We start from the raw sequence: 17,183 nt of genomic DNA on the forward strand, positions 1-17,183 counted from the left end.
CCACAGACAAAAGTACAACTGAGGAAAGTTCTCATAAAGCCTCTTTTTTTTTTCAAAGATTGGCACCTGAGCTAATAACTATTATGAATCTTCTTTTTTTCTTCTTCTTTTTATCCCCAGATCCCCCCAGTACATAGTTGTATATTTTAGTTGTGGGTCCTTCTAGTTCTGCTACGTGGGAGCTGCCTCAGCATGGCCCTATGAGTGGTCCCACGTCTGAGCCCAGGATCTGAACCGGCGAAACCCTGGGCTGCCGCAGTGGAGCGCATGAACTTAACCACTTGGCCATGAGGCCGGCACCTCATAAAGTCTTATTAAAAAAAAAAAATTAGAATGAGGTAAAGCTTTATGTACTGACCTACAAAGAGCTCCAAAACAGTGTCAAATGAAAAACTCAAAAAACTGTATAAAAAGCATAGTTCCATTTATGCAAAATAATCTGTGTATGAATGTCTGTAAATGTGGGGAAAAAAAAATCAACATCCTTTTTCTAGACTGTCATGGGCTTTCACTGTGGCTCTGCATGCATCCTTCACACTGATGGGGTGGAGGGGGAATCTGGAGACTCTCTCCCCATCCCGGGAGTGGCCAACAAGCCACAGAGGGCTAAAGCCTGCCTTGGCCCCAAATGAGCCTCATCCCTTTCAGTCCTCTCGTTCTGTCTTATAAGGACCACAGAGCTTTGGAGGTAAACGAACCGGCCCAGGAACCCTAGGTGGTAGCCAGTGGCACTCAAAAGGCCTCTACATCAGGAGACTCGATGTCAATCTAAGTGTGCAGGGGGTCCTAGACACTCATGTCTCCCAGCTCACCTTCCAGGACACCTCTGCCATGGCTCCTGCCCCTCGTCCAGTGCCCCAGGCAGCCGCAAGCAATCCTCTCCACAGCTATGAATTCCTAAAGAAGGTCCCCCAGGCAACAAGGCTTCTGAAACAGGGCGGGAGAGCAGGGTGAACCCGGAGGCCCTCCTGGTCCAGCATACCCACTGAGGCTCAGCTTTCAGCTCTGTCCTGTCCAACACAGAGCCGTCCACAGCTAAAGGCAGACAGGAGGCAAGCCGATCAAACTGACGGCCAGCTGCCAGGGATCCGGAAAGCCAGCCTACACAGAGGGACCGGAAGGGAGTAGGGACCATGATCAGCCCAGGATGACTGAAGCAACGGCCACACTGGGCAGAGAGGAATGTGCACAGCCCCTGCCTCTGCCAGCTCTCAAGCAAGGCTTGTACTATGGATGGTCTGGAGAAGGGCAGGCCAAGTCCTCATGCAGGGGGCAGTCGGGTTCTCAAGCCTCAACGCCAGGCAAGGCCAGGAGCCCCTAGCTCCTCCCAACCCCAGGCTGGGCAGCCAGTGAACTTCACTGAGGAGCCACGTTTGTGAGAAGCCTGCTCTCACCTCTCAGTGCAGCTCACATCCGCAGGAGCAAGCGCACCCCAGTGTGAGGCCCAGGCCAGCTGGCTCTGCAGCACCCCCCCACTGCTCCTCCAAAGGCGTTCCTGCAGGCCCTTGTCTGCGCCACCCCCACCAGGGGCAGCTGCGAGGCCCACTGGCTAAGGGAGCTGTTGCTCTTTATGTCAAAATATAAACAGCCATTTGTGCATTTGTTCAATAACTGATTTTTGAGTGCCCACTCTGTGCCAGACCAGGCCCAGGGGATACAGAATGAACGTGACAAAGAGCAAAACGTCAGTAAGAACAATCCTAGCCCTGTCCAAAGTACTGCGGCTGTTTTGGGGGCTCTCAGGAGCCACACACACCCCCTCTCAGATCACTGGAATGGCTAGACTCATGTAGCACTCACAATATAGCAGACACTGCTCAAAGCCACTGTGCCCTGCTGCCTCCAAGGTGGGGGCCCTCTCCCAAGAAGTATGCCCCTATGCACACACACACACAAAGCCTCGGGGTAAGGGGGGGGTCCCAAAGTCCATTCTCACAACATCTCCATGAAGTAAGCTCTGTTGTTATGTCCATGTTACAGATGAGGAAACTGAAGCACAGAGAAGTCACAGAGTGGGCAGCAGAGCGGGACTTGACCCCAGGCAGTGCAGCTCTAGGGTCAGTGCTTTTAAACCATCACACTGGACTTGCAGCTGCTCATTCTACAGACAGCCTGTTTGATGCAACGCCAGCCCTCAGCTTTCCTCCCTCCCAGGCTGCTGCCCAGAAACCCTAGGATGCTCTGGGTCCTCGGTCTACTGCACTCCAACCATGGCCCACAGGGCATTCACCCTCCCCTGGACTTGCCCTGTCAAAGCCGACCACGTCCACACTGACGGGACACATGGCCCAGCTTGCAGTAGCAAGACAAGATGTGACTGGCTTTCACTCAACATCCCAAGTCAATCAGTAAATAACGCCAGAAACAAAAATACAGCTATCACATAAGAACCATACTGTAAGCCCACCCATCACTCTGCTTGGCAAACTGTTGGCCCAAAATTGGGCTCTTGGGATTACTGACCTGCTCTGCAGACAGGAGGAGGCTGGTCACCAACTCCTCAGAACCCCAAATACAAAAGCACATGTGATGAGGGAACAATCTAGCAGTATACCAAGAAAAAGATATCTAATGGATCCCTTGCTATCTACCAGGTCCTAAATGTTGTCACTGACGCATTCCACTTAGAGTCAAGAAACTAGAAGGTGATTCCCTAGGCCAAGGAGAGGGAGAGGAACAGAGGTCAGACATCACCCGTGCAGGGAGGGCAGGGAGCGCCGACAACTAGATCTCCCACGATATAGGCCTCAAGTGCTGTGGAACTGCCAGGGGAGGGAAGGGGTGAGGAAAGTGCCAGTAAGCTAGGCCTGGGAAGGCTGCAAGCGAGAGCCATCTGGGCGAGGTGAACAGGAAAGGCACAGCCGAACAGCAGTGAGAAGGTGCAGGCGCATTCGCCAAAGCATGCAACAACAGCACATCCTTCACTCCTCAGACTAGAACCACCAACTGAAACACCAACCCTGACTCGCAGCCACCTGAAGCAACTGGAGCTTCAACCACAGTGCTTCCTGTGCCCTCAAGACTGCCCCACGGTGACACAGTGCCTGCCCACAGCAGGAGGGAGTGAGGGTTTGTCACGGGGCGACTGCAAGCAATGGGGTGGGGAGCAGCACTGTTCATCTCCTGGGGGCACCAAGCACAGGAGCCTCCTCTTGCTCTCTGCAGTGGCCAAAGCATTCAGGGGAAAGGGCCATGGAGAATGCCACTGACTCTCAAATGGTTCAGAAAACAACGACACGTGTGTGTACACATCTATGCACAAGCACATGGACACACAAGGAGGATAAGGCAGATAAGGGAAAATGCTAACAAAAGATAAATCTGGGAGAGGATATGCAGTTATTCTTTGAGCTAATTTAATTCTTGCAACTTTCCTTAAGTTTGAAATTATTTCCCAGAAAAAGGTTTCTTTACCAAAAAAAAAAAAAAAAAAAAAGACAATTCATTAGCTAGAATGATTGGTTAGTGTGTTACACTACTTCCAGCTAAAAAGAATGAAATCACTAAGCCCAAATCCCAGTGTGCTGGCAGGGCAAGTCCTACAGGGTTACAGGGTGGGGGGCTGTGGAGAAAAGAGCTCCAAAGTCAGGAGGCATTTGGCAAGCCCAGGTGCAGGCTCAACTTTCCAGCTACTTCTATGAGCTTTGACCACTTCTGCTTATAAAATATCCACACTCTTGCTATTCACTACCCCAGGTGCTGCTCCAGAGGCAAGCCTGTGGCCACTTGTCAGCTCACTGAGGATTTACCAGTTCAGCACAGCAAGCAGGCCCTTCCAGAAAAGGGGAAAGAACCCTGGATGGAGTTGTAGCTGAAACCATGGCATGATTCTCTTTCAGAACTGACACTAGAAAAACAGTTTTAGAATCAGCGATTGATGCTGCATTCCTTGTACAGAGAAAGGGTCAACAGGACGACATCACAGGCAGCGGCCCCTAAACACCCCTGTATGTTTGTCACCATTTGGCAGAGGTCCCCAACCTTCCTTTCTCACCACATCCCCAGCGGACATGATCACACATCATCACTGGCCATTATGGCTAACCATAGAAGGGACGTGGGCGGAGGGCTGGTTCTACCCCTCAGACTGGAGTATTAAGGTGGAAAAAGGTTCTGCATCCCCACCTAGAGAACCACTGGGTGAACAGGAGGAGAGGCAGCCTGGGGCTCCGCAGGTGGGGCTCCAGGGCAGGACATATACAGCAAGAGTGGACAGAGCCCTGACCAAGGGTGCATGATGTGATTGCCAAATACTTTAAACCTCCCAGATGCTCATCAAAGGTGGAATGGATATATAATTGGATAAAGAGATATATACACAATTAAATTCTATACAGCAACAACAACAAAAAGAATGCACGATGGGGGTCAGGCCAGACTTCTGGGATTGAAATCTCAGTCACTTAACTTGATGAGCTCTCTATAGCATAGATCAGTTTCCCCATGTGTAAAATGGGGCTAATAACAGTACCTCACAGGAACCACCAGAGAGTTAATAAATCAATGCATGTTAGTGCTACAACAGTGCCTGTCACAAAACACATCTTCAATCAACCAAGAAATGCACTTATGTAAATATAAAATGCAAGAATGCATTTAAAAGAAACTTTGGCAAAAAGTCAAGTTTAGCACTCTCCCGTTGCCCACACCGTGTGAAAGTCCTCACACACGGGCCTGCATCAGAGAGGGGCCAACAGTGGCTTGGCCCAGGTCGTCAAAGGCTCCACCTGGCAGAAATCAAAGGACACCCTCCCCACCCACCTCCTTCCCGGGAAGCAGGTTCCGGCTGGTGCCCTCCTCACACCCAAATATGGGTCTAAGCCAGGACTCTAAGAGAAAGAAGGCAGGCCAAGACCGGAGAAGCAGACCCTCACAAATGCCGGCCAGCAGAGCCCTGCCGGGAAGGACACAAAGCACACACAAGAATATATGACCCGGCATGAGACCCGTCCTTGCTGCCCAACCAAAATCAGGGAGCCAGCTGGAGTCCCCCAGGTTTTGAAGGACAAGTCAAGACACCACTAGGGTCTGCTGCAAAGTTCTGATCTGGAGAGTCATGAAATGAAAAGGTAACTTTGCTCCCTCTACCAGAGCCACCTCCCCACCCCAACTCAGACCTAAGTGTGAGGTCTCCAGTGAACCTGCTTCACAGGTACAAACGGTTGGCCACCTCTGCCACCTGCCTCTGGGCGCCCACATTCAGGGGACTGATTTATACTTAGTCTCTGCTTCCACACTTAAAGTGCACTCCTAGCGGGAGGAGTTTATTCTCTTCATTTGAGCATCCTTAGTGATGGGGGCAAGCAGCAAGGACTCGAAGACACTTGAATTGCTGCTGGCTAGTTGGCAGGATTTGTGGATACACAGTAAAGAAAAAGGAGTGGGGGACATTGGTCACCGTCCATCATCCAGGAAGGAGATGCTAGACCTGGAACCAGAGGCACTCCGAAGAAGAAAGGCGCGATATATGGCCTTATCACTCAGAGTCCAGGACCTGATGTGTAAAACTGGGACCCAGGAGCCAGAACAGGGTGATGTTTCACCTCTCCTCAGGTGCAGACACGTCTCCTCAACAACCCAATCACAAGAACCCGCAAACCCATTGGCTCTGGTCCCAAGAGTCCACACAATATCCCCCTCAACAGGTGGCCCTTTTCCTGGCTTCCTTTCCTACCAATGCCACCCACTTCTAGTTACTCCACTGCCCAAAGAACATCAAAAGCAGTGAGCAACCAGCTCCACTCAGGAAGCCCAGAGATGTGTCACTGGAGAGCCTTCAGGCTGAGCATGGGCCCGGGTCCTTGGCCACCATGTAGACACTGGGGAGCAGAGAGACGCAGCATGTCCGGGGTGGGAGCCTGGCTAGGCCACGGCAAGGGTGCACACTGCTGGGCTCCCCAGCCTGCCTTCACACACCAGGGCCTGACAGTGTTCAGACAGCCCTGGGCACTTCCGCCTTCATGGGCTCCCTCCTGCACACAAAAAAATTAAGAATCATGCTTTTCAACTGTGTTAGTGTAAAGATGAATGTATTTACATATGTATATTACTAATTTTCTTGACCTAAAAGTTCGGAGTTTTTCCCGCTAATTTTAAAAGAAATCAAACATTTTTGCAGGCTACGAAAAGCACTGGGGACCCCCAGCACCGGGCCTCCTGTGCCTGATGGATAAATCGGCCCTGCATTTGGGGATTTGATTTTCTTGTTGCAGTTCAAGGAAGGAAGCATACGCCAAACACAGATAAAGAGGAAAATTATGTGGGGCCTTCTAGCTGCCATGATTCTGATTCCCCACCACAAGCCTACTTATAAAAACACAAACTCCAAGTGGAGTTCCAAAAACATTTAATCATCACACACAAGGCGCACTCCTAAGTGCCTGGCACTGTGCAGGCTCCGAGAGCGGCAACACAGCCGCGATGCAGCGCGTCGGTCTCTGCGCGCGACGCTCGCGGACCCTAGTACCTGCTCGGGGCCGGTCTCTGAGCCGAGCACTTCTCAAGTGCAACACCTCACGGAGTGACGGTAAGCGACACAGCTACCGCTCCGCAGCCGAGGAGTTTCCAAGGCTGAGACGCTGGCACCAACCACTGCTGGGCGGAAGCCTGGGAAACCTGGCGCCTCCACGAGCAGCTCTCTCGACACCCAGCACTCAGCCTGAGCCCAGCCGCTGGGCCAGCAAGGAGGCCGCGCCCCACGGGCGCAGCCAGAGCACCCGCAGGCCCCCGAGGCGAGGTCGAGCCCCGCACAGTCTCGCTTCCGTCAACCTCCAAGCATGCAGAGCTCCATGGATGTGGGTCCAAAAGCAACATCCCTCCAGAACAAAGTTCCGTGACACGCGCGGCAACCTGAGCCCACGTAAACTCACGGCTCGGTCCCGGCGAGGGGGCGGCGCCCTCTGGGGACGCAGCCGGCCAGGCTGAGGGAGGTCCCGGCGACCCCCGCCCGCCCCGCCCCGACCGCCCGCGCGCCCCGCCCCGCCGCCCCCGCCGCGCCGCGCACCTGGCCGCAGTGGCTCGGTGACGGTGAGCACGAGCAGGAAGAGCAGCAGGAAGGCACCGCTGTCTGCCTTGGGCACCATTTATCCTCCGTTCATCGTCCCCGGGGCGGCCGCGTGACCCCGCGGGGAGGCCGGACCGGGCCGGGCTGAGGGTCGGGCGCCGAGGAGGAGCCGGGGCCGGGCGCGGAGGGGCGGCGGGAGAGGTCTCCGGCTGGGCCGCGGAGGGGCTGGGCGCGGGCTGGAGCGCACTCTCGGCCGCGGCCTCGGGCTCCGACTCCGGCTCCGCGCAAGATGGCGGCCGTCCTGCTCGGCTCCGCGCCGCCCCGCCTCCCGCCCGCACGCCGGCGCCAGCCAATCAGCGCCGAGGCGGGGGGCGGGGCCTGCGTGCTCCCAATGCGTGCGGACCATTGGCCGGGCGGGGGGCGGAGCGCCCGAAGGGGGCGAGGCCTAAGGTCAGGGAGGCGGAGGGCGGGGACTGCGGGGAGGGCCCGACGGGGGGCGGGGCCACGAGGGGTGAAGTGCGCCGTTGGCTAAGCAGAGAGGTGGGGCTCGGGGGCGGAGCCTAGCTGGTAGGGCCTCCAAAGGGCCTAGGATCCGAGGCGCGGGGCAGAGCGGTAGGGGAGGGGCACCGGACCAAGATGACGGACACAGACAAGGGCGGGGGCGTGGGGCCGCGGGCGGCCCAGGGGCAGAGCGTGAATGGAGCGGGCGGGACGCAGGGAGGCGGGGGAAGGGGACGCGGCTGAAGCAGGACCCTGGGACGCGAAGGGTTTTCAAATTCTGCACACCTGCAAGCCCAGGTCCCGTCAGCGGCCCAAGAGTGCGCCCTAAAGTAGTCTTTTTAAAGCTGAACCGCTGCGGAAAAAGGATGAGGAAGACGGGAGGGACCTGGACTATCTTTGAGGAGGTTCTGGGGGTGGGGAAGAAGGATCAACCCTGTAAGGAACAGGCAGGTGTGGCTTCACCGGCGCACACAACTGAAAGTGTTTCAAACAGATGAGGAAATAGCCTACAGGAGTGTCATACCGGGAGAGCTGACAGGGGAAGTCCCATCCCAGAGAGCGTGTGGAGCAAGGCTGGCTTCTGGAGCAAGGGCCCTGCCTACACACGGCGGGGGGGGGAAGGGCAAAGAAGGCTGGGCACAGCTGCTGCCACAGCAGGCCAGGTCTGCAGGGGAAAGCTGCTGGGGATAGTGCTTCAAGTGCTGGCCTCGCACCTGTCATCGAGAACAAGGTGACCGTGCTGAGGGACAGAGCAGATGGGGTGTTCTAGCAGGAGAGGAGCAAGCTGTCCAAAGGAAGGAGCAGCAGCCACGCACATAAGGCCTGACACGGGGTGTCAGCGCTGCGGAAGAGGGTGAAGATGGGAGCAGAGCCAACAGGAAAGGGCCAAGGCTGATGGGGACCCATCCCAGCCTGGCACACCTCCAGCCCCATGGTCTCACTCCCCACAAGCAGTCCTCCCAGGCCCCTTCAAGGCATGGTCCTCCTGAGTGTCCCAGTATTCCAGTCTGCGACCCTCAGGGTCATCTGAGGGAGAGGCACCCACTCCCTCTGGGTGGATATGACCAAGGTGAAACCCAAAGCTAGGCCAGACCTGCCTGCTCCTGCCCTGAAGCAGGTGCTAGACAATGGGGCTATCACAGCAGAGGGGCCCCACTGCTGGCAGAAACATTGGTCCCTGTCCAATGCTATCCTGGCCACTTATACCATCCTCAGGGAGCATTCCCAGGAGCAGCTGCTGGCACTCAGAGTGGGATCCAAGCCTTGCCTTCTGCCCCCAGCCCCAGATCTGTCCTGGGAGCCCAGCCAGGGCTACAGGCTGGACAGACCCCTGGGAGAGAACTCAGGGCCAAGATCAGAAATCCCTGCCACTTGTCCCCCAGCAGAGCCACTGTTGGAGAAACAGGTTGGCAAAGGTTCGGATGAGGAAAGAAAAATATAGGAAGATGAAAAGTACGACCAAACCATGCAGGCCAAAGGCAGAGCCCTGGCTTCCTAAACTGCAGTGACTGCTGGGCCAGGAGCCTGCCCCTCCTGATCAACCTCCAGCTTTCTCAGCCCTGCTGTGTGGCCTGCAGGCTGCCTATGTGGACACCTGTCAAGGGTTTCCAGGGCTGATGGGAGGGAAAAGACATCAGGGACATTTTCCCCCAACTCCCTCCCTGTGGGGTCACTGTGGCCTCCACCTAAGGTCACTGCCTCTCTCTTCCCAGGTTCCAGTGACCATCCCTTCCTTCTTCTTGGAGTCTGTTACTACCCTTGGGGTTCCCTACACTGTTCCCACTTGTGTAAATCATCCCTTTATTACACCCTCCTCAGACTGCCCTAACTTGAGTATGTCTTCTGTTTCCTGCCGGGACCTGGACTGATATGACCACCCACCCTGCGTTTCCTGGGATGCCCTGGGTTGCAGTAACCAGCCCCACTGCTCCATAAGCAATACTGGCCACAGGTTTGGAGGCCTGAGCAGACTGCTATATTCCCCACAGCCCCCCTCCTACCTCAGGTCTCAGCCAAGCGCAAGACCATTCTCCACTGGCCTTCAGTCGGCCCCAGCCCACTGGCCGGCCTTCCAGAGTTCCAAGTCCAAGTGGCTCAGGCCAGAGCCTCAGTCCCCCAGGGCACTCCTCCTTTATGACTTCACCCACCGAAGTCACCTGGGAGACAAAACTGAACATTCTACCCCAGAGTCTTGGCCTCTAGGAGGCAGGGACAGCAGGCCTGGCCAGCCCAGAGGACTCTCTGTCCACAGTGTAAATGAGGACGCTGCTGGCCCATGTCCCGCAGGGATGTAGAGGGCAGGCTCAGAGGCACTGGGCACTCCCGGCACCATGGATGATGCTGCCGTCCTCAAGCGACGAGGCTACATCATGGGGATAAATTTGGGAGAGGGCTCATACGCAAAAGTCAAATCCGCTTACTCTGAGCGCCTGAAGTTCAACGTGGCGGTCAAGATCATCGACCGCAAGAAAGCCCCCACGGACTTCTTGGAGAAATTCCTTCCCCGGGAAATTGAGATTCTGGCCATGCTAAACCATCGCTCCATCGTCAAGACCTATGAAATCTTCGAGACATCAGATGGCAAGGTCTACATCGTCATGGAGCTCGGGGTCCAGGGCGACCTCCTTGAGTTCATCAAAACCCGGGGAGCCCTGCATGAAGATGATGCTCGCAACAAGTTCCACCAGCTCTCCTCAGCCATCAAGTACTGCCATGACCTGGATGTCGTCCACCGAGATCTCAAGTGTGAGAACCTTCTCCTGGACAAGGACTTCAACATCAAGCTGTCCGACTTTGGCTTCTCCAAGCGCTGCCTGCGGGACGACAGTGGCCGACTGACACTGAGCAAGACCTTCTGCGGGTCGGCGGCGTACGCGGCCCCCGAGGTACTACAGGGCATTCCCTACCAGCCCAAGGTGTACGACATCTGGAGCCTGGGAGTGATCCTCTACATCATGGTGTGCGGCTCCATGCCCTATGATGACTCCAACATCAAGAAGATGCTGCGCATCCAGAAGGAGCACCGCGTCAACTTCCCACGCTCCAAGCACCTGACAGGCGAGTGCAAGGACCTCATCTACCGCATGCTACAGCCAGACGTCAACCGGCGGCTGCACATCGATGAGATCCTCAGCCACTGCTGGGTACAGCCCAAGGCCCGGGGCCTGTCCTGTGCAGCCATCAACAAGGAGGGCGAGAGTTCCCGGGGCACTGAGCCCTCGTGGACCCCTGAGCCTGGCTCTGACAAGAAGTCCGCCACCCAGCTGGAGCCCCAGGAAGAGGCACTGCCCGAGACAAAACCCGAGGAGGACAAACTGCAAGGGCAGGTGTCAAGGCAGTCGGAGACCAAGGGCCTCACCAGCGAGCAGTCGAGCAGGGAGACAGAGGAAGGGGCCCCTCCGCAGCCTTCAGAGACGCACACCTAGCGAGCCTCTTGCGGCCCAGGGGGCCTGCAGGGAATGAAGCAGAGCTCACGGCTTGAGGCGTGAGCTCTGAAGAAGCCGAGGGACGAGCCAGACAAGGAAGACAATACCGGATGAGCCACTATTTTCGTCAGTTTCTTTTCCCTCCCTTTGAACTTGGTAGCCCACGTGGCTAAAGAAGCAATAAATCACTATATTAGTGCAGACTCCAAGGTGAATGTCTTTACCCCAACTGACTGCGGTCCTCCAGGGAGAGGATGCTGCACTCCCCCTGGCTCCCCACTCTTCAGATCAGATTGCACTGTGCATCACTTCCTGCTTGGGAAAATACATCCCCGTGTGCCCTGCCCTGACAGTGACCTCAGGCCCTGGACCAGAGCAGAGTGCTGAGTGAGGAAGATGCTGCTTCAACAGGGAGGCCATGAGTTTGGTGCTGGGGTGGGGAGGGGACAAAGAGAGGACAGGACCAGGAAGGGCAAGGTGGTTGCCTGCAGAGGAGGGGGCATCCCTCTGGGAGAGCTGGCTCTGTCTGCAGTTGGGGCTGAGGGTCTGAGCCCTTAACACTCCAGTGCAGTCGTCCCCACAAGGCTGCTGGAGGGGAGGGGCCTACAGAAGGCAGGTGGACCAGCCTCTTGGCCCCTCTTTAGCTCCCCACCCTGGTGGGCAACTCGTTCTGTTCATCAGGGGTTCCCCGGTGTCCAGCCAGGACCTGGTTCTCGAAGGTGCCCTGAGTCACCCCACCCTGTCATTCCCCCTGCCCAGAAGCAGGGGACTCCAATGGCCCAGCCACACTCCAGCCTGTGTGTCCCACAGTCACTGTGTGGCCTTGACCACATCCCATTCCCCTCTACTCCCAGTCTGTCCCCAGAGGTGATGTTCCCAGTCAGAGTGGACAAGCTGATAGTGGTGAGTAGGACAGAGGACAGGCATCCTCTCAATGCATGCATGGCCCCTGCAGCCACCAGTGTTCTGCAGAGGGCACAGGCCTACATTTGGCAGCACTGGCTGCTGTGCCCTACAGGGCCCTGCCTGTGTCGTTTCTCAGGCAGTCCTCACCTCAGCCATGGCAGCCCCTTTCTCTTCCTGCTCTGCGTTCACTCTGGACAACCTCACGTGGACCTGTGAGTTTAACAAACCAAGAGGACAAGAGCCTTCAGACTCACCTCTCCCCCTGCCCATGTCAGTGTCTTGGGAAGACTCCAACCCCAGTCCCCTGGGAGAAGGTTCAGTGAGTACCCCACCCCATGGAGTCCCCCACTCTGCCTGGCTCCTCCCTCTCCCCATAACCACCTTCACCCATTCTGTCCTCATATCTCCATGCTCCTATGTGTCATGGTTCAGCCACCACCAAGGCCTCTGTCCCTGCCCTCCCATCACCTCCCACAGTGGCCAGAACCCCCTCCCCGCACAGTCTGGCTCCTGCTGCTTGTGGATAGGATCCCAGTGCCTGGGCTTTGGGGTCCTCCCAGGTCTGTCCTCCTGGCCTCCCAGCCGCCTCCCTCACCCCTACACGTACGTGCCTTGTGGACATACCATGCTTGTGGACATACCCCTGCAGAACTTGCCCATCTCTCCAGGCTCAGCCAAAGGGCCGTGGCCTCCACAAATCCTTCTGGGAGCCCCTGATAGCACTCAGCAGCCTGCCACTGTGAGCCCTGCCAGGGCGGGCCTGTGAGTGCTCAGCGTCCAAGCATAGAACAGGCCCTGAGTGATACTGGAGGAGCCCTCCAGTTTTTCCCGTGGGCCTCAGGAGCCCAGACACGCGCGGCCCGTCTGGTGATGGAAGAGAATTCCAGAGCACGTGGGGACAGCTGGGTGGGGACAGCCTGAGGAGAGCCTCGTGACCCTCCTCCCCTCAGTCAGCTCTGTGGCCTGCTGTGGTCATCAGGGCAGTGGGCAGTGCATGATGAGAGGCCCTAGGAGTGACTCACTGCAGCCCAAGCCAGGAGGGACTGCAGGAAGGAGCACCTACTGTGTGCTTTACAGGTGAGGAGGTGGCTCAGAGAGGGTGGGTGACTGCCTGAAGTCACACAGTGGGAACCAGTGGCCCAGGTGACTGAAGCCTACTCCTCCCCAGGTGGCCTCACATGCTAGGCTACTCCTGTGAGCTGCTCAACCCAATGAGTTTGGCCCTGGCTCAGACTCCTTTGGTGATCCCCCAAGGCTCTAGGCTCAAGACCCTCAAGGTGGCCTCCTTGGCCTGCCACGCTCCCTCCCGCCCTCAAACACCCTTGCCAAGCTGTGTCCTTTTAGGACATCACATGCACTACTGATCCTTCGTCTGCTGGCTCCATCACCTCCCCGACCACCCACGTAGAAAGAGGCCTTCCCCACTCTCCCCCTGAACACCAAGCACACAGCACGGCACACCTGTCCTGGCAACTTGTGACACACACCTGCGACAGAGGACGAACGAACTGTGGGGCTTCCAAAGTACCTAAGGAGACATACAGGAGGCCGTGTTTTCCAAAGCAAAACCCATGTATGTGCCCCGAAAAGGGTTTTCACTTTGTTTCCAGGAGCAAAAGACCATTTGAGAGATACAAACGATGTTCTATCCCAGGGTTCCAACAGCTACAACACACCCCCTCCTCACAAAGGTCCAAACTGATATAATTCAGGACACCTCCTCACCCATGTGTTTGCTCTTAACCGTCAATGCTCTGGGTGCTGCCACCCCAGGACCTCCAGAACCCTGGCTCCGCCCGAGGCCCCACCCACTCGCTGACCAGCACACCAGATCCTTCTCTCTCCCTGTCACCTGATCCCTGCAGGCCCGCCCTGCTCCAGCCTCCTCTTGCTAGTCAAAGGCCCTAGCCTCACTCACCCCAAAGCCCATCCTCTGCGGCTCTGCCAGGGACCACCTCCAAACACGACTTGGGGCGTGGCTCCTTTTGCCCTTGCAATGGCTGCTCCTCACTCAGGAAAGAGCCCCCACGGAGCTTCTCTTCCACCTCCCTCCTCCTGACTGTGGGACTCAGCCATTCTCCATACAAGCCCTCTCCTCTCCCAGGCTCTTCCCTGCCTGGGTGCTCCACCAGCTCCTCTACCAGACTGAAGCCCAGCCCGTCCTCCCAGGCCAGGCCCAGCTCTCAAAACACGTCTGCCAGGCTAGTGCTCTGGGCCACCCGGCTGGGCACTCGCGGCACCCAAGCCCTGCCTGCCCTCCCACCCCAGCATGCCCTGCTCCCATGGCAGCAGCAGCAGCAGTGGTCACCCACCCAGCTCTCCACCCCAAATAAGAGCTGCCCTTGTCCACCAGGCTTGGAACCACTGCCGGCCTGGCCACACCAGTGCAGTCCCTCTCAGGCACCACTGGTTCCAAGGACACAAGCCCTCGAAGGGGTTTTCTTAAGACCCCAAAGACGTTGCAGGAAATTGGCCCTAGTGGGACAAGAACCAATGCAGGGTCAGTCCCTGTGGCCAGGAGAGGGAAATGGGCATGGGGCTGGCACTCTGGCTGGACCTAGGCAGCATCTCTCTTGGGCCTGACTCCTGACTGGGGAGCCACAGCGAGCAGGAACAGGAAGGGTTACCACAGTCCTGGGTGACAGCTTCCTTCCAGTGGGTGTGGAGTGGGCGCTCCTGCGAAGCCGGCTTGGCTTCTAGGGTTCCAGGGGCCCCGTTCCCCCCAGGCCCAGTCCCCACTCACGGCAGCCTGGCTTTATGACTTCACATGCTGAAGTCACGTGGAGACAATGCTGAGCGTTCCATCCCTCCAAGTCCAGGCCCAGCCCGGCCAGACGGCCCCCACAGTGTAAATGAGGACAATGCCGGCTGGCCCACGTCGGGAGGGGATGTAGAAGGCAGCAGCGCTGGCCGCTCCTGGCACCATGGATGATGCCGCGGTCCTAAGGAAGAAGGGTTACATCGTGGGCATCAACCTTGGCAAGGGCTCCTACGCAAAAGTCAAATCTGCCTACTCGGAGCGCCTCAAGTTCAACGTGGCGGTCAAGATCCTCGACCGCAAAAAAACGCCCACCGACTTTGTGGAGAGATTCCTTCCTCGGGAGATGGACATCCTGGCAACCGTCAACCACCGCTCCATCATCAAGACCTACGAGATCTTCGAGACATCAGATGGGCGCATCTACATTGTCATGGAGCTCGGGGTCCAGGGCGACCTCCTCGAGTTTATCAAGTGCCGGGGAGCCCTGCATGAGGACGTGGCACGCAAGATGTTCCGCCAGCTCTCCTTGGCCGTCAAGTACTGCCATGACCTGGACATTGTCCACCGAGACCTCAAGTGTGAGAACCTTCTCCTGGACAAGGACTTCAACATCAAGCTGTCGGACTTCGGCTTCTCCAAGCGCTGCCTGCGGGACGGCAGCGGCCGCATCATCCTCAGCAAGACCTTCTGTGGGTCGGCAGCATACGCGGCCCCCGAGGTACTACAGGGCATTCCCTACCAGCCCAAGGTGTACGACATCTGGAGCCTGGGCGTCATCCTCTACATCATGGTGTGCGGCTCCATGCCCTATGACGACTCCGACATCAAGAAGATGCTGCGCATCCAGAAGGAGCACCGCGTGGACTTCCCACGCTCTAAGAACCTGACAGGCGAGTGCAAGGACCTCATCTACCGCATCTTGCAGCCAGATGTCAACCGGCGGCTGCACATTGATGAGATCCTCAGCCACTCGTGGCTGCAGCCCCCCAAGCCCAAAGCCATGTCTTCTGCCTCCATCAAGAGGGAGGGGGAGGGCAAGTACCGGGCCGACTGCAAACTGGACACCCGGCCAGGTTCGAGGCCTGAGCACCGGCCAGACCATCGGCCCGACCACAAACTGGGGGCCAAAACCCAGCACCGGCTACTAGTGCTGCCCGAGAATGAGGACAGGATGGAGGACAGGCCGGCTGAGACCTCCAGGGCAAAAGACCATCACGTCTCCGGAGCCGAGGCGGGGAAAGCGAGCACCTAGTTGTGCTGAGGGCCTGGGGGGCGTGGCGCACGGTGAGCACCCACATAAACTAGGTAGGCAGGTAGGAGCTGAAGAAGCCACAGGTGCAAGAACAAGTAAAATCGGTCAATTAAACCACTATTTTGATTACGTTCTATTAGCTTTCTTCCACTTAGTAGCAAAGACGTTAATTGCTGACCATCAAATAAACCACAAAGTGTATACAAGCATCGAGAGCACCCCGTGAGGAGTCTTTTTCTCTGGGACTCAGCCAATCACCTTCCCTGCGGCGCGGGGGTCTCTAGCGCAGGGACTCTGCAGGTCTCTGCAGGGACCGGTGCTCAGGCTCAGGGAGACTCATGGTGAGGCCTTGCAGGCAAGGAGAGGACTGCAGCCGCCACCACTGCCGGGCCCCCCACGGGTCTCCCTTGGACCTGCCCCATGCCCAGAGTGCCCAGGGCTGGCCAGGTGCACACGTCTCCCCACCTCAGGGGCGGTGCAGCCCACCCTGACCCCATCCCACTCCCTCAGACATCCCCTTTTTCTCAGTATCCTCCTCTCTCTCCATTCTGGGGGTTGAGACTGGTGACCTTGGCCACTTGAGTGTCCCTTCCAGACCCCAAGGGCAGCCCCAGCTGAGACCTTTCAGCTCACCCTCCCCACCCCTTCCCATTTGCCCACATAGCAGCCCTCAGTTCTGTCTCCTGCCATTCCCCAGGGCCTACTCCGCACATCAGCCAAGAGCTTATGTAGTCAGCACTTGGCCCTGGGTGGCCCTGCCTGGACAGCATCCTCCTCTGCATCTCACTCACACCCACTCAGTCCTCTGCCTCCCCACTTCCTGGGGGCTCCCCTGGGCTCAAGCCCACCCTTCCCAATGGGAGAAAAGCACCAAAAGCTGCACTTTCCTGAGCCCTGGGCAGTCCCAGCCCTGGGCCCATGCTCACCCGCTGAGCCCACCTCCAGCCCCCATGGTGGACACAGGGCACAGCCAGGGCTCAGCCCCTGGGCACTCGCAGGAACTACTATCGAGGAGCACAGGTTAGTGGGCGCCTGGAAGGTGGCAGGCCTTGCGCCAGCCTCCAGAGAACATGGTCCTCATGGAGGGAGCAAGAGGACTGACACAGAAGGACCCAAGAAGCTGGCCTGGTGCAAGGCTTGGCACAGGGCTGGGCGTGCTCAGAGCAAGGACTCTGGTCTCAGCTGATTCCAGCTGTGCCTTGCTGAGCACCCTGGGCACAACCTGACCCCATCTGAAGCCTAAAGGGACACGTCTGGGAGCCAGGCCATGGTCTTGGGGCCAGCTGCGCCCCTAGTGCAGGGCCCCACCTCCATGTGAAGCAGCTGGCCCTGGGC

The 17,183-nt window shown here is 57.4% G+C and overlaps 3 protein-coding genes across 9 annotated transcripts in view; 2 read left to right on the plus strand and 1 right to left on the minus strand.

Annotated features, from left to right (window-relative positions):
• Positions 1-7,332, minus strand: part of DGCR2 (DiGeorge syndrome critical region gene 2) — an 89,081-nt gene extending 81,749 nt beyond the window's left edge. For 2 of the 7 annotated variants that reach the window (XM_044775461.2, XM_044775459.2), the window contains exon 1: positions 7,004-7,332. In XM_044775461.2, the coding sequence (XP_044631396.2) occupies positions 7,004-7,082 (79 nt within the window). In that variant the 5' untranslated portion in view covers positions 7,083-7,332. The remainder of the gene's footprint in view (positions 1-7,003) is intronic. The other 5 variants (XM_070516641.1, XM_070516640.1, XM_044775462.2 and 2 more) reach the window with 4 other exon arrangements.
• An 815-nt stretch (positions 7,333-8,147) lies between these two features.
• Positions 8,148-11,101, plus strand: TSSK1B (testis specific serine kinase 1B). The gene has a single exon (XM_014834281.3). The coding sequence runs from the start codon at positions 9,835-9,837 to the stop codon at positions 10,927-10,929; it is 1,095 nt and encodes a 364-aa protein (XP_014689767.1). The 5' UTR covers positions 8,148-9,834; the 3' UTR covers positions 10,930-11,101.
• A 2,063-nt stretch (positions 11,102-13,164) lies between these two features.
• On the plus strand, positions 13,165-16,312 carry TSSK2 (testis specific serine kinase 2). Its single transcript, XM_014834287.3, has one exon. It carries the CDS (start codon positions 14,760-14,762, stop codon positions 15,846-15,848), a length of 1,089 nt encoding a protein of 362 aa, XP_014689773.1. The 5' UTR covers positions 13,165-14,759; the 3' UTR covers positions 15,849-16,312.
• Positions 16,313-17,183: the final 871 nt, after the last annotated feature.

The sequence above is a fragment of the Equus asinus genome, chromosome 8 (assembly GCF_041296235.1).
Source record: "Equus asinus isolate D_3611 breed Donkey chromosome 8, EquAss-T2T_v2, whole genome shotgun sequence".
In the NCBI taxonomy this organism is placed as follows: domain Eukaryota; kingdom Metazoa; phylum Chordata; class Mammalia; order Perissodactyla; family Equidae; genus Equus; species Equus asinus.

Excerpts from the sequence above, each read along its gene's own strand:
- TSSK2 (XM_014834287.3), top strand. The coding sequence starts at position 14,760 with ATGGATGATGCCGCGGTCCTAAGGAAGAAGGGTTACATCGTGGGCATC.
- TSSK1B (XM_014834281.3), top strand. The coding sequence starts at position 9,835 with ATGGATGATGCTGCCGTCCTCAAGCGACGAGGCTACATCATGGGGATA.